The sequence below is a fragment of the Colossoma macropomum genome, unplaced genomic scaffold (assembly GCF_904425465.1).
Source record: "Colossoma macropomum unplaced genomic scaffold, Colossoma_macropomum, whole genome shotgun sequence".
Taxonomy (NCBI): Eukaryota; Metazoa; Chordata; class Actinopteri; order Characiformes; family Serrasalmidae; genus Colossoma; species Colossoma macropomum.
This window is the reverse complement of record NW_023494807.1, coordinates 27,434,749-27,456,721: the sequence shown is the minus strand read 5'-3', so window position 1 is coordinate 27,456,721 and position 21,973 is coordinate 27,434,749. Positions and strand designations below refer to the sequence as shown.

General features: G+C 41.3%; 1 protein-coding gene across 4 annotated transcripts in view; it reads left to right on the top strand.

The window, feature by feature from the left end:
* The window catches only part of tnk2b (tyrosine kinase, non-receptor, 2b), a 125,841-nt gene extending 110,410 nt beyond the window's left edge, over positions 1-15,431 (top strand). For 3 of the 4 annotated variants that reach the window (XM_036556205.1, XM_036556206.1, XM_036556203.1), the window contains 6 exons: positions 16-107; positions 321-365; positions 5,126-6,483; positions 8,105-8,200; positions 8,871-8,998; positions 14,119-15,431. In XM_036556205.1, coding sequence (XP_036412098.1) covers positions 16-107; positions 321-365; positions 5,126-6,483; positions 8,105-8,200; positions 8,871-8,998; positions 14,119-14,125 — 1,726 coding nt within the window. In that variant the 3' untranslated portion in view covers positions 14,126-15,431. The remainder of the gene's footprint in view (positions 1-15; positions 108-320; positions 366-5,125; positions 6,484-8,104; positions 8,201-8,870; positions 8,999-14,118) is intronic. The other variant, XM_036556204.1, reaches the window with a different exon arrangement.
* Positions 15,432-21,973: the final 6,542 nt, after the last annotated feature.

The window sequence follows — 21,973 nt, the reverse complement described above, 5'->3', positions numbered from 1 at the left end:
TTGTGCTCTCTGCAGTCTGTATCTGGGGAACCCCATGGACCCTCCGGATGTTCTGGGGCTGGATCTAAACGTTCCTAGACCCACCCAGCTTCCTGGACGAGCCAAAAGTGAGTTCTCTTTCAGCTCTTTTATTCATATCTACTGATGCTTTCGCTGCTTCTTTTCTTTTCTTTAACCATCCCTAACCTTTTTTTATTTCTTTCACTTCTCTCCAACATGGCTTTTTCCCACATTCCTTGGTTGCACCCTGTGTTGTCTTTCTCTCTCTCTTTCTCTCTCTTTCTCTCTCTTTATCGCTCTCTCTCGGCGCTGTTTTGCAGAGGAGCCTCCCCCTCGACCCCCTCAGCCGGCTTTGCTCTTCAAGAGTAAGTGTGGCTAGTTCAGTTCAAGCACTGCTTCTGTCCCTCTTATCTTTCCTAATTCTCTCTTCACTGCCTTTAATATTTCCTAAAATTTTCACCCAAACCTGATTACAGCCCCAGATCTCTCAGGTCCCAGATTTGACCTGACTCGCCCCACAAAATTTTGTTTGAACTGTAGCCCCACAAAATTTTGCTGTAGCTGACAAAGTTCCGTCTGAACTCGATCGTAGCTGACAAAATTCTGTCTGAACTCGACTGTAGCTGACAAAGTTCTGTCTGAACTCGACTGTAGCTGACAAAGTTCTGTCTGAACTCGACTGTAGCTGACAAAGTTCTGTCTGAACTCGACCGTAGCTGACAAAGTTCTGTCTGAACTCGACCGTAGCTGACAAAATTCTGTCTGAACTCGACCGTAGCCGACAAAATTCTGTCTGAACTCGACTGTAGCCGACAAAGTTCTGTCTGAACCCGACTGTAGCCGACAAAATTCTGACTGAACTCGACCGTAGCCGACAAAGTTCTGTCTGAACCCGACTGTAGCCGACAAAGTTCTGTCTGAACTCGACCGTAGCTGACAAAATTCTGACTGAACTCGACCGTAGCCGACAAAATTCTGTCTGAACTCGACTGTTGCCGACAAAGTTCCGTCTGAACCCGACTGTAGCCGACAAAATTCTGTCTGAACTCGACTGTAGCTGACAAAGTTCCGTCTGAACTCGACTGTAGCTGACAAAATTCTGACTGAACTCGACTGTAGCTGACAAAATTTTGTCTGAACTCGACTGTAGCTGACAAAATTCCATCTGAACTCGACCGTAGCTGACAAAATTCTGTCTGAACTCGACTGTAGCCGACAAAGTTCCGTCTGAACCCGACTGTAGCCGACAAAATTCTGACTGAACTCGACTGTAGCTGACAAAATTCTGACTGAACTCGACTGTAGCTGACAAAATTTTGTCTGAACTCGACTGTAGCTGACAAAGTTCCGTCTGAACCCGACTGTAGCTGACAAAGTTCTGTCTGAACTCGACTGTAGCTGACAAAGTTCCGTCTGAACCCGACTGTAGCTGACAAAGTTCCGTCTGAACCCGACTGTAGCTGACAAAGTTCCGTCTGAACCCGACTGTAGCTGACAAAGTTCTGTCTGAACTCGACTGTAGCTGACAAAGTTCCGTCTGAACCCGACTGTAGCTGACAAAGTTCCGTCTGAACCCGACTGTAGCTGACAAAATTCTGACTGAACTCGACTGTAGCTGACAAAATTCTGACTGAACTCGACTGTAGCTGACAAAATTTTGTCTGAACTCGACTGTAGCTGACAAAGTTCTGTCTGAACTCGACTGTAGCTGACAAAATTCCGTCTGAACTCGACTGTAGCTGACAAAGTTCTGTCTGAACTCGACCGTAGTTGACAAAGTTCTGTCTGAACTCGACTGTAGCTGACAAAGTTCCGTCTGAACTCGACCGTAGCTGACAAAATTCTGTCTGAACTCGACCGTAGCTGACAAAATTCTGTCTGAACTCGACTGTAGCTGACAAAGTTCTGTCTGAACTCGACTGTAGCCGACAAAGTTCTGTCTGAACTCGACCGTAGCTGACAAAATTCTGTCTGAACTCGACCGTAGCCGACAAAGTTCCGTCTGAACTCGACCGTAGCTGACAAAATTCTGTCTGAACTCGACTGTAGCCGACAAAGTTCCGTCTGAACCCGACTGTAGCCGACAAAATTCTGACTGAACTCGACTGTAGCTGACAAAATTCTGACTGAACTCGACTGTAGCTGACAAAATTTTGTCTGAACTCGACTGTAGCCGACAAAATTCTGACTGAACTCGACCGTAGCCGACAAAATTCTGTCTGAACTCGACTGTAGCCGACAAAGTTCCGTCTGAACCCGACTGTAGCCGACAAAATTCTGTCTGAACTCGACTGTAGCTGACAAAGTTCCGTCTGAACTCGACTGTAGCTGACAAAATTCTGACTGAACTCGACTGTAGCTGACAAAATTTTGTCTGAACTCGACTGTAGCTGACAAAATTCCGTCTGAACTCGACTGTAGCTGACAAAGTTCTGTCTGAACTCGACTGTAGCTGACAAAGTTCTGTCTGAACTCGACTGTAGCTGACAAAATTCTGTCTGAACTCGACCGTAGCCGACAAAATTCTGTCTGAACTCGACTGTAGCCGACAAAGTTCCGTCTGAACCCGACTGTAGCCGACAAAATTCTGACTGAACTCGACTGTAGCTGACAAAATTCTGACTGAACTCGACTGTAGCTGACAAAATTTTGTCTGAACTCGACTGTAGCTGACAAAGTTCCGTCTGAACCCGACTGTAGCTGACAAAGTTCTGTCTGAACTCGACTGTAGCTGACAAAGTTCCGTCTGAACCCGACTGTAGCTGACAAAGTTCCGTCTGAACCCGACTGTAGCTGACAAAATTCTGTCTGAACTCGACTGTAGCTGACAAAGTTCTGTCTGAACTCGACTGTAGCTGACAAAGTTCCGTCTGAACCCGACTGTAGCTGACAAAATTCTGTCTGAACTCGACTGTAGCTGACAAAGTTCCGTCTGAACCCGACTGTAGCTGACAAAATTCTGACTGAACTCGACTGTAGCTGACAAAATTTTGTCTGAACTCGACTGTAGCTGACAAAGTTCTGTCTGAACTCGACTGTAGCCGACAAAATTCCGTCTGAACTCGACTGTAGCTGACAAAATTCCGTCTGGACTCGACTGTAGCTGACAAAGTTCTGTCTGAACTCGACCGTAGTTGACAAAGTTCTGTCTGAACTCGACCGTAGCTGACAAAGTTCCGTCTGAACTCGACTGTAGCTGACAAAATTCTGTCTGAACTCGACCGTAGCTGACAAAATTCTGTCTGAACTCTACTGTAGCTGACAAAATTCTGTCTGAACTCGACCGTAGCTGACAAAGTTCTGTCTGAACTCGACTGTAGCCGACAAAGTTCTGTCTGAACTCGACCGTAGCTGACAAAATTCTGTCTGAACTCGACCGTAGCTGACAAAATTCTGTCTGAACTCGACCGTAGCTGACAAAGTTCTGTCTGAACTCGACTGTAGCCGACAAAGTTCTGTCTGAACTCGACCGTAGCCGACAAAGTTCCGTCTGAACTCGACCGTAGCTGACAAAATTCTGTCTGAAGTCTACACTGTTTTACTGGACAAACTGGCCTTGTCCAACAAACTGGCCTTGTCCAACAATACAAACGAGTCTAATGTTCCAGATAAAAAATGTGCTTGTTTAAGCTGGTGAAAGTAGGGAGGAAACATAAAGTAAGCTAAAACTAAAGCACAGGGTAAATGTACTCGGGCGGTAAGAAACACAAACAAGAAATGTGATGCCAGCCCAAGCCCGACCAATGCTCCAAATCAATAGTGGGCTTTGGACAAATGTTTCAGATTCTGACCCAGCAAAGATTTACTATATGGCAGCTTTGCTTCTTTGCTCTCCTTCCTCCTAAACTTCTGCTCCTGTCTCCACTAATCTGACTGCATCCATGAGCTACGAGGTAACTGGGCAGCACCATCTCCGTAGAAAGCCAAAAGAATATAAGTGAATTTGAGAGAATAATGCTCTTCCCTTCTCCCTGTAGTTGATTCATGTGTTCCCTCAGTCCTTTTTGCAGATGTTATATGCTCTTTTCTTCACATAGGAAAAAATCATTAAGATTAGTTCACGCTTGAATAGACATCCTCTGCAGGAGCAAGGCTTTTTAAAGATTATTTTTTAAGCTAGGAATGATTGTAACTCGCGTACAAGAGGACCACCCTGTGAAGAATCAATTTCTTCATGCATGGTGTGCTCCTAACATTCTGCTAATGATTGGGTGGTATTGCTGCTTGAACAACAAGCTGTAGGTTTCACAATTTATTCAGAACCACTAGAGCACAGGCTGACACCGTGATAGTGTTACAATACTAAAATACTCACTATATAACAAAAAAAACCCTTTGTCTTTGGTCTTAGACCTCTTACACCGCAATGGCCTGTACAATGTAACAAATGGTATCTTGTCAAGTGAAATGATGTTAAATCTAGTCGACATATCAAATATTTCCCATTTTGAGATGGTTGTGCACTTATAAGATTATCCAGCTTATTTCCTGAAGGTTTTTTTTTTGTTTTCGGTCATTTTATTAAGTAAAATTATCTCACTATACTGGCAGATAATTTTGCTGGTTTCATTTCTTAAAACAAGCAGTTATCTGCCAATATAGTGAGATAATTTTACTTAATAAAATTACTTAAAATTAGTAAAAAAAAAAGCCTAGAAATAAGTTAAATAATCTTAATTTAAGTTTACAACAATCTCAACAGGAGAAATATTAGCTTTAAGATAATATTTTAATTAAGATTTTTTTTTTGCTTGACAAGATACAGTTTTTTGCGGTGCAGAATTCTTTGCATAACTTACATGTTAGTTTAATTGTAGTTGCTAAATATTTTATAATAGTTACTGAATAGTAAGGCTTAAGATATATATCTGAATGATAAACTTGCAGGTCATCTGTAGTGTCTTATATAACTTTATTGCAATAACAAAACCTCGTAACTGCATCCTTTTTGGCCTCTATTGTCTGTTTTAAATAGAACAGTTGTCTTTTACATTGTGTAATGATTTCATGTCAAACGGACTGATAACAATGGTCCAAAATCTCCTTATAGTAGCAGATTCTAAGAACTTTAAGTTTAAGAAGTAACAACAGCAACAATAAACCTCTGTATGTTCCTGTGCTCTAGAGCCAACCTACGACCCTGTTACTGAAGACGAAGACCCAAGTTCCTCTGCCCTGAGACGTCTCTCTTTAAAGAAGGCCAGCATGAAAGGCCTCAAACTCAAGCCATCCGCTTGGGTTTCAGCCACCAGGCCTGTTTATGGCTTCCGGACTCCAGGAGGTGGGACCCCAACTGAGGTTTCCCTCATAGACTTTGGAGAGGAAGTACCCTCAGCTACCCCTTCCCCCTCCCCTGTGGTGGAGACTCACGTTCCTACTCTTGCCAAACTCTCTCTGGATGCGGAGAACCTTCTGGACGGAACTCCGCCCCAGAGCCCCTCCCAAACTCTGCCCCGCCCACTCCACCCCACCCCAGTAGTAGACTGGGACTCCAGGCCCCTCCCTCCTCCCCCAGCATACGACGATGTAGCACAAGACGAAGATGACATTGAGGTCAGCTCAATCAACAGTGCCGAACCTGGCTCTCCTCGGGCACTTTGCACTCCCACAGATGAGGATAAGCCTCACATAGAGGACAATCTTTTTTTGCCCAGAGGGCAAAGCCGTGCCAGAACCTTCTCCCAGTCGGCTGAGATCTTCCAGGAGCTACAGCAGGAGTGCATGAGGCGCCTCAATGTTCCAAACCCTGAACTTTATCGCCAGATTGTCCTCAATACGTCCGAGGACAAACCCCAAATTCCGCCCCGTATCCCAATTCCTCCCAGACCCCCAAAAAGCACAGGTGCGGAATATGCCCGCTGGTCAGGCGAACTTTCTCCAGTCTCTGGGGGTGAAGAGGACACAGTACGTCCACCTCAAATCCCTCCGCGAGACCCCCTCTCTCAGCCTGGCTCTCGCACCCCCAGTCCAATGGGACTCTACGTCGGCAGCCACTGCTCTCCAGCCTCCATCTACGGCTCTTCCTACCTCTCCACATCTCCTGGTAAGCTCATGCCTACCACCCAAAGCTTCGCCTCGGACCCCAAATACGCCGCCCCCAAAGTCATCCAGGCGCAAGGCAAGGACAAAGAAGCGACCAAAGGACCTTGCATTCTGCCTATAGTCCGAGACGGCAAAAAAGTCAGCAACACGCACTACTACCTCCTGCCAGAGAGACCACCATATCTGGACCGCTATGACAAGTTCCTCAAAGAGGCGGAGACTGGAGAAGAGAGGCGGAGCCTCAATACAGCCATGGTGCGGCCCATGGTCCAGCAGCAGCAAGGGGAGCCCAAATCCAACTTCTCCTCCAATAACAATAGCAGTCTGATGGGTTCCTCAGGCAGAGCAGGTGGTAAGAACTCTGTGAGCCTGCCCAGAGTGACCACCGATGGGTCGATCAGCAGGGTTGAGGGAGCCTGCACCCCAGACAGAGTCAAATTGGTGAGTCCCAGTGTGAATTAATGCAATAGTTTGGCAAAAATCATATTTGCACAGTTTTCCCAGTTTTTTGCCTCATATGTAGTCAAGTAGCCAAGACATGTTGACTTCTTTAGTTTAGTTTTGCACTGAGGCTAATGTGCCTTAGATGTGACGTAAGTTTATATGCCTCTAATTAGCATTGTGCAAACTGCATGTCTGAGTCATCACACTCTCCTCAAACTGCATTGAGAGGTTAAATAATCTCAAATAGACTTGCTCTGTTCCTCTCTGTGGTTCTTCTTCATGCTCTTAGGTAGTTTTTCCATTTGAATCTTGGTTCCTCAGTGGTTCTTGTTCATGCTCTTTGGGAGCTTTTCCAGTTAAGTCTTGGTTCCTCAGTGGTTCTTCCTCATCCTCTTAAAGTTTTTTCTTTTTGAGTGTTGGTTGCTCTCATATTCTTCCTCATGTTCTTAGAGAGTTTCTTCTTTTGAGTGTTGGTTCCTCTCAGGTTCTTCCTTATGTTCTTAGACAGTTTCTACTTTTGAGTGTTGGTTCCACTCAGGTTCTTCCTCGTGCTCTTAGAGAGTTTCTTCTTTTGAGTGTTGGTTCCTCTCAGGTTCTTCCTTATGTCCTTAGAGAGTTTCTACTTTTGAGTATTGATTCATTTCTGCTTCTTCCTCATGCTTTTATGGAGATTTTCCTGGAGAAAGTTAGGTTAAGGAATATTGTTTTGTCAGATGCCATATACACAAGGTCTGTAATGGAATGCTACAGGTGTTGCTCATCATCAGTAGGGGGCAGCAAAGAGCAGACAGTATTTCTCTGAAACCACTTTGCATTTTACAGTTCTGTGTTTTGAGGTCGCTCCAGTGCATTTGCACAGTCTGAGCCCTGATTGATTGCTCTTCAGAGTCAGTCTCTGCTTTAGTCTGCTTAATGGATGCAGTGTTATGCATAACAACAAATGAAATCATATAAAAAATTCAATGCTTTTGAAAGACTACAGTGTGGTAAATTTAGTAGTCTCATACTTGATGCACTCACTTCTTTATATACAGATTTATTTTAAAAATAGAGGCGTTATGTGGAGGTGTACCGCCTCTAGATAACTGACCATTTTCAGCCTCTCTTTTTCCCTTAGAATTGAACAGGTTGTGCCTTTAAGACTGATGTGTGCAGTTGAGCTCTGTTCTGATTGGCTGCCTTGTACTGTGCCTTGTTTAAAAAGCACTTCTGATTGAAACTCTCTTTATAATTTCAGCTTGAATGGGTGTGGCTAAACAGTGGATACATGTAAAAGTGTGGATTTTAGTGACATCACAAACACAGTTCATTCAAAACAGGCTGTTTTTGCATCTTAGTTTCTTAATATATATCAAGTGGACTGGAAAGTGAATGTTAAAGTTTCAAAATGTAACAATGTTTACATAATACATCAAACTTCATTTCCAAAAAGTAAGGAAAATTTGCTTTTCTGTGATATTGGCCCTTTAAATAACATATATGCCATTATGTTTATGAAAATAAGTAAACTAAATACATCATACAGGTACTGTAACAAATATTAGATTATATTGTATTTCCTCATCTCACTGATTAAAGTCTGGTGACGTCCCTAATCGAGTGCTTTTGTTTTGCTCAGGTGCAGGAGGCGGTGCACGGGGTGACGATTGATGAATGTCAGACGGCCCTGCAGAACCACAGCTGGAACATACAGAAAGCTGTGCACTATCTGAAGGTACTGCGTCATTCACCAGTTTTTCCTGCCTCGATGGTTCAGTTGTTGTCAGTGTTCCTTTATGTTCCTAGTGGATATTCCAGTGTGGCAGATGAACTGTGGAAATCTCGTTTCTTTTCCTCTTCCTGTCTGCTTCAGCTGGAGAGTAAGATCTGTATTAAATATTAACTTAATTATAAGACAGCATAAAACAAAATTAGACAGTATGGTTTTATATCCTGACCGTATGTACTACACTACTTATTGTTGCTGTGTTAGGTTGTTAGTAACTGGTCACTGCTTACTGGTAATTGGTTACATATTCTAATAACTAAAATGCTAATAACTGGTCATTTTACAATGCTAATAACAAAAATGCTAATAAATGGACATTTGCTAATACTAATAATAGGTCAGCGTGTGATGCTAATAAACGGACATTTGCTACTACTAATTATAGGTCAGCGTATACTAATAATACCAATACTAATAACTGGTTGTTTGTTGTTGCTGATGACTTAAATGTTAATAACTGGACATTTGTTGTAATATTAATAATTGGTCATTTGATGATGCTAAAAGCTAAAAGGCAGTAAATGGTCAGTAACTGGTAAATAACCGGTCATTTTGGTCATTTAATGATACTAATTTCTCTCTCTCTCTCTCTCCCTCTCTCTCTCTCTCGCTCTAGGTGGAGCAGCTCTTCTGTCTGGGTTTGAAGTCCAGGGTGGAGTGTCATAAGATTCTGGAGATGTGTGACTGGAATCTGGAGCTGGCCAGCACTCAGCTCTTAGACTCTTACGGCTCGGTCAAACAGAGGTAGCACAGGTTCAGTGTGCTTCCCTATAAACCGTCTATGCTTGTGCTTGTGATACCACACAAAACATAATGAAGTCCTGTAGTCTGAGTTAGTAAGGGGGAGGAAAGGGGTTAGAAACAGGCACTACCTCAAAACAAGAGAGCAAGAACAAAGACAATATTAAAAAAAAAATCAATATTTTTCAAAGATATCTCAGTATGAGTTGATATCTAAGTTGGCATCAATAAAGTTAATAACTCCATGCTTCCTGGGCTCTGCTGCTCTGTACTGAAACTGTCTTAAAAACCTCTAACTTGTTTTGACAGTTTTGTTTTGTTAGCTTCCACCAAATGGAGCCTTACAAAGTAGTGTAAAGATAAATAGGACAGAAAGCACATTTCCAGGAAGGAAAAATAATTTAGTTATGCATTGTGTATTTTTATGTATTTTGGTCTCTTCTTAAAGGACCCATATCACAGAAAACCAATTTCTCCCTCACTTTGTGGAAGTAAAAGTTTGATGTAGTATGTAAACATTATTAGTTAAAGCATACTGTTTACTCTCCCGTGCACAAACTGAAACAAAACCTCAAAAATGACCCGTTCTGAAGTCACTGTGTTTGTGATGTCACAAAAATCAACACATTTACCTATATATCCTCTCATTTAGCCCTCAGCAGTTTAGCCCCGCCTGCTCATGCTGAAGTTATAAGGAGAGTTTTGGCATGGATTGGTTTTTTCAATGTGGCACAATACAGAACAGCCAATTAGCTTGGAGGTAATTTACATATTTACATCAGTCTTATAGGCACAGTAACAAAAACGGCCTGTTTAAGGGGAAAAAGAGAATTTAAAAATGGCCTTTTTTGGTACAAAAAAATAGCAAGTGAGCCTCTAAAGAGAGGTAACATGCAAGAAAAATGCAGTAGACTATGTAGCTTTTAAAGATGATATGGAGCTCCCAGCATTGCAGTTCAGTTGTTTCTGTAAGCACTGCTTAAACCAGGGGTCGATATCCCAAATGTTAAGAGCCATTTTGTCTTTTCAACAAAAAATCAAACCATCTTGGGAGCCACAACATTGTATGTCCATTTTAGCATCTTGGCTGTGAATATGTCTCAGTTTGTGGTAATGTCCTAGTATAGGCTAAAAATATACAAAAATGCAGACTTAATCTGCTCTGCTTTAAGCTTTAGCTCAGCTATTGCTGCTTTTCTCACATCTCTGGAAGGAAACTTTTCCACAAAAGTACAATATTTTCTTGTCTTGCCTCTAAACATTCAAGATAATGTTACTGGGGCACAATTTAAGGTGGAACAGGAGAAGTCGAAAGAGAGGCTGATTTCAGCTTTGTGACTTTTTAGTGTTTGACAGTTTCTTGTTGTAGATTAAACGTATCAGGAAACCAGCTGGAGTGATTATAAAAGCAAACTCCATTCATCCCCAAATTTTCGATGTTCGTCTTAAATCTTCCTCTTTGCCTTTTCGTTAGCTACTAGCAAGGCGAGACTGTTAGCAGCGTTGCTATGGTGACCAGCAGTCTGCGCGCCAACCTTCAGGGTTAAAGGGTGAATTAGCAGTTCTACATTAACTCCAGAGTTTAAGACCATTTATTGTTAAACTGTGTTGAACGATCAGCAAAGCTTTATTTTACTGCAAAGGAGGATTGTTTTATTTTTACCTACAAATCTAATAATGATGTGGAGCCGCAACAGGGCAGTTAAAGAGCTGCATAGTGCCGACCGCTGACTTAAACTAAATATCAGTATTTTTATGCAACATCTCTACTGGCACAGATGATTTATCACCCTGCATTGATTCAAAATGAATGAATTAGAGAAGCCCTACTGAGTTCTGAGAAATAAATCAAAAATCAGTATCTGTAATTTTTAGTTATTTTTTATTTAATATAACGCATGCTGTTTTGGTTATAAAGAAGATTTAAATTCTTGAAACCCCCATCCAAAAATTATTCAGAGAATTTGTTCTCTGTGGTATCTAGGTAGATAAAGCCAAGTGAGCTCTCTAAATGGGAAAGAACCTAAGGAGCTGAACAGAAGGCCTAATGTGTTACATTAGCCACCAACAACGACAGTGAAGTCAGCCAATCACAGTTTGATTTCCAATGGGTGGGACTGGTTTTGTGATGGAAAAAAGGTCACACTAGTCCTTCTGGAGGTTCTGGATATGTCACTGACTGTGAATACAAGCCGTTGTTTAACCAGGTTTCAGTCAGTTGTTAGAAATGGAAAACAGCAGCAGCTCTATGTCAAGAGTCTTTACTGAGTTACTGTAAAACCAAAAGTGGTTGGTGTAGTGTAGTGGGTAACACCTCTGCCTTCTATGCTGTAGAATGGGGTTCAATCCAGCCTGGGTAAGCACCCTACCCTATACCAATAAGAGTACTTGGGCAAGACTCCCAACACTACCTTTGCCTACCTGTATAAAATGATCAAATTGTAAGTCACTCTGCCAAATGCCGTAAATGTAAACTGACAGGTAAAATATACGTTACAAGCTTCAAAAAAACAATGAATGTCTTTAAGCATTAAAGGTCTGTATTTAATCTAGAACAGCCAAAGTTGTTTTTTTTCTTTCTAGAAGCTAATGCTAACATACTACTAGAATCCCATAGGCGTGCCAGCAGAAAATGGTGCTATTCTATTATTGTAAAGGTTTGGCCAAGTTTTGATATTTATGGCTTGAACTGAAGGCCCAACTCTCATAGTCACAGTTCACCACTGTAAATAGAAGAGAAAATAGAGAACAACCCTTTTTCTGTTGCTCCTTTTGTCTGCTTTATGAAACAAGAGCAGCTCCGTCTGGGAAAAAGCATCACTTGAAATGGGGTGAAGTTGACAGACTAAAGTAAATATTACGAGGCTGTGGGTTTCTGACTCAGCTCTCTCTTAGACTTCATATATATCTGTAGCACTTTAGAGCACATTTGAGCTGTAAAATCAACTCAGTGCCAAAAGGACTGTTTGAGAATGCCGGTGTGTTTCATGTGTCTGAAATTTATGCTATTAAACGCACAGAGAGGAGCTTATCATCGCTGAAGTGTGATTTAGTGTAAATTAATTTTAACGTGTATCTTTAAAGTCTGCACTGTCTGCACTGTGATCCCCCTGGAGGCCTCTCCTCCACTCCCTCCTCTTTACTGCTCTAAGTTTGTCCTGATTCACCATCTGCTGGAGCCTCTTCTGCACTATGCTGACATTCAGACAGGACTCGTCCACCAAAAAAAAAGAAAAAAGGGAGTCAGATTGTTTTTCCACGTCAGCATGTTCTGTTTTATTACAGCCAGTAAAAAATGCAAGACTTGCAATTTCGGATGCTTTACCTTTTACTCTCTCCCCCCCTCGTGAATCTGTTTTTTCCCTCCTGTTACTGAAAGAAAATACTGTCTTGTCCAGTATTTCGGACTTATCTCTCTCGTTCTGTCCCATCTGTTTGTCTCAGTTTATCTGACTTTATCTAACAATATGAAAATGCGCCTTTCTCTTTTTAGTAAAACAATCAAAATCACATTTGTCCTGTTTTTCCCCTTAGCCCAAATCTAGCCAGTCAGCCAGTCAGACATGAATTGCTTTTTTAGTTTTGCACTGAAGCTACAAAGCTAATTTGGCTAACAGGTAATGGAAGCTCAAGTACATCAATTAGCATTGCACAAACTACACGTTTCAATGATCTCAGGCTCATGTCAAACCATGTCAACTTGTTAAGTAAAGTAGACTTGCTTACGTGGTTTCTGATCTATAAAACAAGACAAAAGGACAGACTACTGTAATAGGATGTACATATCTCTATTTTTATTGGTAACACAGGGTAGCACAGGATTGGCAACCCAAATGTTAAGAAGAGCCATTTTGTCCTTTTAACAAAAATCAAATCACCTTGGGAGCCACAACATTTTATGTCCATTTTACCATCATGGCTGTAAATATGTCTCAGTAATATTAATGTTCTGTTATATGATAAAAAATATAAATGAAAATGCAGATTTACTTTACTCTGCTTTAACCTTTAGCTCGCTTTTCTCGCATCTCCAACAGGAAACTTTTCCACAAAAGTAGAATAGTTTTTTTGTGAAATGTCTTTCAACATTTGATTTTTACGAGGCTGAAGTCGCTCCTCATTCGCCAGCCTCTTGTTCACCTTAAATGGTGCCTTAGGCACCAGAATGTAACTGCTACACCATTTAAGGTGGAACGAGAAAATTCAAACGAGAAACTGACTACAGCTTCACGACTTTTTAGTGTTTGACAGTTTCTTGTTGCAGACTAAATGCATCAGGAAACCAAATAAGTCCATTCATCTCCAAATCATCGATGTTCGTCTTAAATCTTTCTCTTTGCCTTTTCTTTAATTACTAGCTAGCCGAGATTGTTGTCTGTGTTGCTATGGTGACCAGCAGTCTGCGCGTCAACCTTCAGGGTTAAAGGGTGAACTAACAGTTCTACATTAACTCCAGTGTTTAGGACCATTTACTGTTAAAACTGTGTTACAACGATCAGCAGAGCTTTATTTTACTGATTAAATGATTCATTTATAATAATAATAATTATTCGTTTATAATAATCATAATAATATGAAATTCCACAACTGGATGTGGTTTGAGGTAAGAGTGTGATGAATTAGGCATGCAATTTGCATGACGCTAATTGGTTAAGATACCTTTATTAGTCCCACAACGGGGAAATTTAACCTCCGCATTTAACCCATCCGTGCAGTGAAACACCACATACACACTAGTGAATACACACACACTAGGGGCAGTGAGCACACTTGCCCGGAGTGGTGGGCAGCCCTATCCGCAGCGCCCGGGGAGCAGTTGGGGGTTAGGTGCTCAAGGGCACTTCAGTCATGCGCTGTCGGCTCAGGGAATCAAACCGGTGACCTCCCAGTCACACGGCTGGTTCCCTAACCTCCAGCCCACGATTGCCCCATTATTATTGGCTATGTATTTGTTAGCCACATTAGCCTCATAGCTCCAGTGCTGAAGAAGCAAACATGTCTTGGCTGGTGGATTACATGGTTTGCATCTAGGATGAGCAGGAAGTTAGATTTGCAATTAGATTTGTTGCCTCATTATTTTATGACTGTCACTGAAACCGAGACGAATATCTCTGTTTTCACAGGCGATGAGGAAAAAATGGAGTGTTCTCATCCTCCGCTCCTCAGAGACTGTACTGACTGAAGAATGTTCTCCTGTCCAGAGCACAGCGGGACGGAAGGCTCTTCCAGCACAATATCTCCAGTCTCCTACACTGAGTGCATGACTCATACGTGCGCCCCATCGCGACTAATCAAGTTCCTCCAGAAACCCTTCCCAAGGTGCACTACTGAGTTCAGGGTTTTTTTTTTGTTCATTTTTCCCCCTCCGTTGGATAGAAAGAGGCGGAAAACAAGGTGCTGCTGGTCCATTTGAGTTGACTTTTATTTTTTATTTCATAAAGAGCTTTATTTGATGAATAAAAGAGACGATCAGATGGAGAACTCTGAGATCATGTATGTGTAGTGTGTGTATGTGTTCTCTGATTTGTATGTTTATACAGTTGCCTCGGTCGCTTCAGTTGGTCTTTTTCATTGTTTATTTTGCTGGTCGACTGCAACAAAGAAAGTTTATTGAGATGATAGAGCTTCGGTGTTGCTTTCTTGCTTTTCATTTTCCGTCACTGTCCAGAATAATTCTGTTTTTCATCTCAACCTATTAGCTACTATTTTAGAAGAATAGGCTGTTTATGTTCCTATGTGAAAATGTTACTGTGGTGGCACTGAAAATTGCTGGTAGCACAGCGTTTCCAAGTGCCCTTGAGGTTCTTGGCACCAAGAGCGGATCCCATCATTAAATCACGTAAGTGTAGAAACACCCAGACTGAACAAGAAGTCACTTTGTGAAGGAGAAACTGATCTTCCAAGCTTCCCCAGCTGAGAATGCACTCAGTCCAGTTTCCTTTGGGCTTTCAGCCACGGATGCACAACAGCACAACTGGGAAAGCTAACCTGGTCCACCATTTCAGCAAGTTTAAAATTTTGACAAAACCTGAAAGCACAATTGCGGTCCTCCACAAGCTAATGGAGAAGTTCGCTTGTTACTGTTTTTATCTTAAACTGCAGTCGCTTCTAATCAAGTCAGAACTAATCAATGGCCTTAATGTACCAGAGTACCAAGAACATCTGCTGGGAGAAAAGTGCACAATGTATACTGTAGCATAGTTGTTTCAGTGTACAGACTGTTATAGTTAACAGTAACCTATACACTACAGAGCAGTAGCTTCAGTTATTGGTGTCATTTCAGACCGCGTAATCCCAAATAAAATGCCCAGCTGACCTATCTATGTTCTTTCGTAGCTGTTGTGAGATTGGACAAGCTTAATACTCAATTTTTTGTCAAATTTTTAGTATGTTATTAAGTTTAAATGACTTTTTTCGGATGCATATGAAGGTCATACTGTTAGGATAGATTTCATTAAGTAAATAAATATCTGGTTGATAGGCTAAGCGAAAAAGATAATCAACTTCAGTTGTTTCAGCATTGCTAACTAGCTATGTTAACATCATAGACTACACTGCTAGCTATTGTAATATGGCTGAAGTTACACTAAGGCATTTGCTAACATTTTCCATATTGTACTTGCCATATATACCGACATTATTGCAAAAACCTAAAGCACAACAGAACAGAGCGACTAATAGGGGCTTATTTAGCTAGCAGCATTAAAACAACTGAAGCTGGTCTGTTGCTTAGCCTGTTGGGTGTTTCAGTCCATCGTCATTTGGATATCATAGTGCAGTCTGACAGTGTAGATTGTGGAGAATGGACTTGCTGTTAGTTAGGATATCTAATATAATCGTTTGAACATCAAAGTTTGCAAACAGTCAGCACCAGTCAGCACCTCACTCCAGCACCCCTCCTGCCTCCCAACTCTAGTGTTGTTCATTTGAATTTTGTCTGAAATATTGGGAGAATTTTAAATCGTGAACCCAGTGAATTGAACCTAAATCATGGGCTTAGTTTGAAGCTATGCTATGTAAGATTTGGAGACCTCTCTGGTGGAGATCTGTAATTGCACGCAATGTGTGGAAGAACATTTTGTAGCATGGGTTGTGCTTCGGCCCCCTTCCCTGAGAGGATGAATCTGGTGATTACAAGTGCTTTCAAAGAGAATCAGTCTAAACTTGGTTAAACGGCACGTCTTCTGAGGATGTGAGTGAATTATCTACTGTTGTTATCATATCTTCATCGGTATAAGGTTGGTTTTGCATTTGAGACCTGAACATTGACCCGGACCTTCTTTCAGAGTCGAGGCGTGTGACGTTAATATGTAAAGATGTATGACATGGTCTAAAAAAAACCTCCTGACCCAACACCTCTGACTATTTGAGGCTTTACAGAGTGGCTAAAGCGCACGCACACCATATTTGAGCCTGTTTTTATTCTCTTGACTGAGTGACGCTACTTCTTACACACAAAATCTTACATAGTGCAGCTTTAAGTTTTAGCCCTGTCGTTGGGCGATTGCGATTTTCATCTGGAGTCCAAGAGAGTATAGTTGTCCTCTTTCTCTAGGACGGCCCTCTACTCTATCACTCAGTGTGGTGCTAGCCAACACAGGCATCCGTTAGCTGATCTAACAGAACTAGCAGTTAGCGTTCTCCTCCTGTTGAGCTATTCAAAAGCAATCTGAAGAGATGGGGTTTAGTTTCATGTGTCTTGGAGGAAGCATGGTGCTGCTGCTGGAAGAAAACCTTGTATCTCCATTTTTGACATTTTTCAGTAATTTGAAAATGCATGTTGTCTTTTACATTGTTTGTAAATTTCATTAAGAATGGACCAAAAGCAACGTCCCAAAATGACTTGAAAAAATGAAAAAAGCCTGGTTCCATTGACTTACATTAAAAGTAAAGTAGGTTTTTAAGTTACCATTTTGGAGATACAAGGTTTTCTTCCAATGACAGCGACGTGCTGGCCTTCACCCTCCCAGCTAGAATCGTGTAATAGAGGGAGGTCTAGCTAGTGGGTGGAATTGACAATGACTAAACTGGGGCCAAATTTGGGTAAAATTCCTAAAAAAACAACCCAATTACATGACAGATTGCACTCACTGATAACAGTGTGACCTTTAATATGCATATGAAATAAATACAATTTATATCAATATCACACTTAATGTACACACTTAGACTTTCTCATTTGGTTGAATGTGTTTTCTGCCGCTGTCCCAGAAAGCTTGTCCAACCTAGCAACTGTTGCTAGGAAAGAGCATTTATGGGGAAAGCATGGATAGGTCAGTCAATCTGGGATCATATTAGGCTGCCAAGTTGGTCTAATAAAAGCTGAAGAAAATCTTGAGTTCACAATTAGTATAAAGGAACACCGTCATAGACGCTTAGCCGTAGAAGCAGTTGCATGCAGGTCCAAGTAGCTCACGCCCAGTGAATGTCCAGTTAAATCCATCAGATCCCCAGTGAATGGCCTGTTAGTCTGCAGTGTAGCTCTGTGAATGCCGTGTGTAGTGTTAGTGCGTGTTGTGTATATGAATCACGAGGCAGCTTGTGCTTGAGTGAGGAGGATTTGGGCTGTGTCTGCGATCCTCTCCTCAGGCCCAGCAGTCTTGGCCCCGTTTCCTTCCCCTGGCAGCCTCTGCTGCGTTGATCCGGCCAGCGTATCCTCCAGAGGTGACGTCCTGTACTATACTGCCTTACCATGATAACAACGCTTCCAGCTCAGACAAAGCCTGCGAGAGTAGAATTTGACTATTTAGTCAACTTTGTTCTAGTCTTACCTTCCTCATACAACACTTTTGATCCCTTACGCTGTAGCTGTGAGACTGAAGTGACCTCGTGGTGTTCCCCAGACGCAGCCCGTGTACCGTACTGTTCATGGCTTGCCTGTTTTTACATGCCTACCTATCTGTATTATAATTTGTTTCCCCCTCAGTGGCTGTTCATATTATAACCTCGATGTTCAAATTTTGAAGCGTGTCAGTGCAGATATAGAATTTATACATTATATATGTGTATTTTTTATTAAAAATAACTATTTTTTATCTTTTTCTATGATCTTGTCTTCATGCTTTCTTTGAATTCTTGCATACTTTTAGTAGTTCTGCAGTTATTCTGCAGCTCATATGTCTTTGTATAGCACATCAGTCCATTACGTTTATATAGCTGTACTAGCTGTTGACGGTGCTTTATCAAATTCTATTGGATTGTCTTTGTAATGTATAACTACACTCCACCTTATCCAGTATATTCAGCAAAAGTGGGACAGTACTCCATTAACAATGTGACTACTCAAAACATTGTTAAATAATTAATAATTTAATAAATGAATAATCATTTTAATTCTAACAGCTCGTGTACATATTATCAATATATATATTGTGTCACATTTGCTGAACTCATCATACTAGAAAATAAAAATAAATGAAGAAATGATTCTATAAACAATTGACAATGTCCCAATGTCAAAACCTTGCATATTTGGGTAGCTTTGTGGTTTTCAGTTAAAGTTTTTAAGAACTCCATCAGTTTTGTGGTGTGAATGTCTGGTCATTCAGAGTGGGTTTGGGGTAAAATGGTTAATTGTAGAGACTCTTCTAGAGGTTTCTTTACAGTGGTGGTGATAGGAACCAGGGGTCTGCAGTTATCCGATTATTCAAATGGTCATGCAAACAGCACACTCCAGTCTAGAAACCCTATCAAGAAATCTGATAAAAAAGAGCCGGATTTTAGCTCAGTAATCAGATTTCTCAGTGCATGTTAACTCTTACTCTGATTTCTCAGTCAGTGTGCAGTGTGGAACAGACTGCTACATAGGAAATAAGTAAGCAGCGTTGCCGCGAGACGCGGCAAAACACTTTTGGAGTGACGTCTTCTTCATCTATTCTTCATCTTCTAGATGATGTATGTTCATATTTTCAGGTAAAGTAGTGCGATGTTTAAGAGAAAAAGCTGCGGCATGAAGTTTGAGTTTCACATTACGTTTACATCACGTCTTCTTCTGTGAGTTTATTGGCTGGTTGCAAAGCAGAAATTGGATTGTCTGACTCATGTAGACCTGGAGTTTCCCCCATTATCTGATTACTCAAGTGATGTAAACGTGGTGATCAGATTACTGACTAAGTCTGATTTTCTGCAGTTATCGGATTATTAAGTGCATGTAAACACCCTGAATGTCTACGACACCAATATAGCCATTTTATTTAAAACCACCTACACGTCTTCTGAGTTTTAAGTGTAATGTTGATGGTGAAATAATAATTTTCTGTGATGTAGCTTTTAGCAGCATTAAACTCTTTAGACGTCTGGTTCCTATCACCACCACTCTGAACGATTCAGACCATTTCATTATGGAAAAATATTGAAAAATCAGTAGAATTCCCCCTTGTGTGATACATTAACTCATGATGAAAACTCTAGCTGACCTTAGCTAAGACTAAAAAACAAGGACAATATTTCTCTGTTCTCAGTGTCATCTTTGCTAATATGTTGGCACATCCTCGGCACTGAGGAGCACACAGTTTGTGTAGAAGACGAAGGGTCATCACCATCCACTGCTGTACTGCTAGCTCTTAGCTCATTAGCGCTGAACTGGATATCCATTAAATCTTATGGACACTTGAAAAACAAAATTTATAAGGTTGCACATCCGTATCGTCTATGTGTAATACATCGCAAGAATTATGGTTATTGAAATATGTAACAGTTTAATCAAAATATAGTATTACACAGCTTTAAGGTCATGAACTCATGTCTATAGCTCTCCATTTGGGCTAAGCTGTAACAGAACAGCAGACAGTTCATAATTACGCTTGTGGATAATCACTCCAACAAAATTCTAATTCCAGGAAAGTTCAGTGTAGGCATTTATTTATTTGTTTATTCCTTGTTTATGTTGAGAAAGTTTATTTCTGCACTCACATCTCTCACTCATTGTCACATTCCAGAGTTTAGAAAGTTTCCAGGTTCCAGGTCTGGAGTGAGTTTTCACTCGAGTTCAGTTCATCTCTGCTTTGTAGGTGAGCATCTCGGCTGGGACTGCAGTGATGGCTTCTCCTGTCTGCGCTAAACTGTCTCTCACAGTTGCTTAGCTCACCTGTCAAAGTCTGGAGCTTCACCTGCTGAAAGCCCACATAATTTCCCTCAAATTGTCAGGTAACAAGCTCCAGCTTCTACTGACTCCAGGTTCTCGTTTCTCTGATGGGTGATAGCAGTTGTCAGGCAGGACTCAACTTGGTTGCAGCTGGGCTGACGCTGCTGTGTTTACCAACAGGAGAAGAGTAAAAATGACTTTTAATTAGCTATTTTAACTTAAAGGAGGACTGCTGCTTTATTCAGCCTAATCTGTGTTTGCTGCATCTACATACGGTCAGTCACTGTGGACGGTAAGACACCTGTACTTAGTAAAGCACCTGCCCATTGGATTCTATTATTAAGTGTGATAAGAGTCAATGGGCTTTCAATTCTATTTTAAGTACAAGGAAACACGCTGAAGTTATTGTCCATGATAATCAGCTGTGTGCTGTACTTAGCTATACTTACACTATCCATCACACAGCTACACACTCAAAGATGGTTCTTCAGGGGTTCTTTTGTAAAGAAAACGGTTTTATACAGAACCATAAACACTCAAAAAAAAACAAAACCTTTGCATGATTAAAGGGTTCTTTCCATCGCAAAAGTGCTTTTCAGATTGATGGAGAATGTGCTATAGATGGTAATATATAGAGCCTTTTTGAAAAGGGTTCTATATAGCATCAGAAAGGGTTCTTCTATTGTTATGATGTAAAGCTTGTTAGAACAGAAGAACCATTTTCAAAAAGGAGCAAAGAATAATTTTCACATGCAAAGAGTTCTTTGAGTATTCATGGTTCTTTGCATCATGAAATGATTCTTCAAATTGATGGAGAATGTGCTGTAGGTGGTTCAATATACAACCTTTTTGAAAAGGGTTCTATATAGCACCAAAAAGAGTTCTTGTAGTGTAACAACCTTAACATCATAACAATAGAAGAACCCTTTTCAAAAAGGTTCTATATAGAACCATCTTTAGCACATTCTTCATCAATCTGAAGAACAAATTGCGATGCAAAGAACCCTTTAATCATGCAGAGGGTTTTTCGAGTGTTCATGGTTCTATATTGAACCATTTTCTTTACTAAAGAACCCTTGAGGAACCATGCTGTCTGAACTGACTGTGTACCATTGTGCAGCCAGACTCTTCTCTGTTTCTTCCATTTTGGGTCTCGAGTCTTTCCGAGTCATAAGGCTCAAATCCAAGTCAAAGTCCGAGTCGCAAATCTTTCTCGATTTTGTCGAGTCAAGCCTCAAGTCATCAAATTCGTGACTCAAGTCAGACTCGAATCCATGTCATATGACTTGAGTCCACACCTCTGCTGAACAGTATGCACTGCTGGACTCTGGAGCAGTGGAAACATGTTCTATAGCATGATGAAATGCTTTACTCTCTTGGAGTCAGATGGGCAAATCTGGGTTTGGTGCAAGGAGAACACTAGCTACCAGAATGCATAGTGCCAACAGTAAAGTTTGGTGGAGGAGGGATAATAGGCTGGGGCTGTTTTTCCAGGTTTGGGCCCCTTATTTCCAGTGAAGCGTGAGGTTAATGCTACAGCACACAAAGACATTTTAGACGATCATATGCTTCCATCCTTGTAGGAACAGTTTGGGGAAGAGCCTTTCCTGTTCCAGCATAACTGAGCCCCTGTGCACAAAGCGAGGTCCATAAAGACATGGCTTGATGAGTTGGGGGTACTCCAGTGGCCTGCACCAAGCCCTGACCTCAACCTCACTGAACACCTCTGGGATGAATTGGAACTTCAGTTGCGAGTCAGGCTTTTTCATCCAATTACAAATGCTCTTTTGACCAAAGAGGCACAGATTCCTACAGACACACTCCAAAATCCTGTGGAAAGCCTTCTCAGGAGGGTGGAGCCTGTTATAGCTGCAAAGTGGGGGCAAGTTCATATT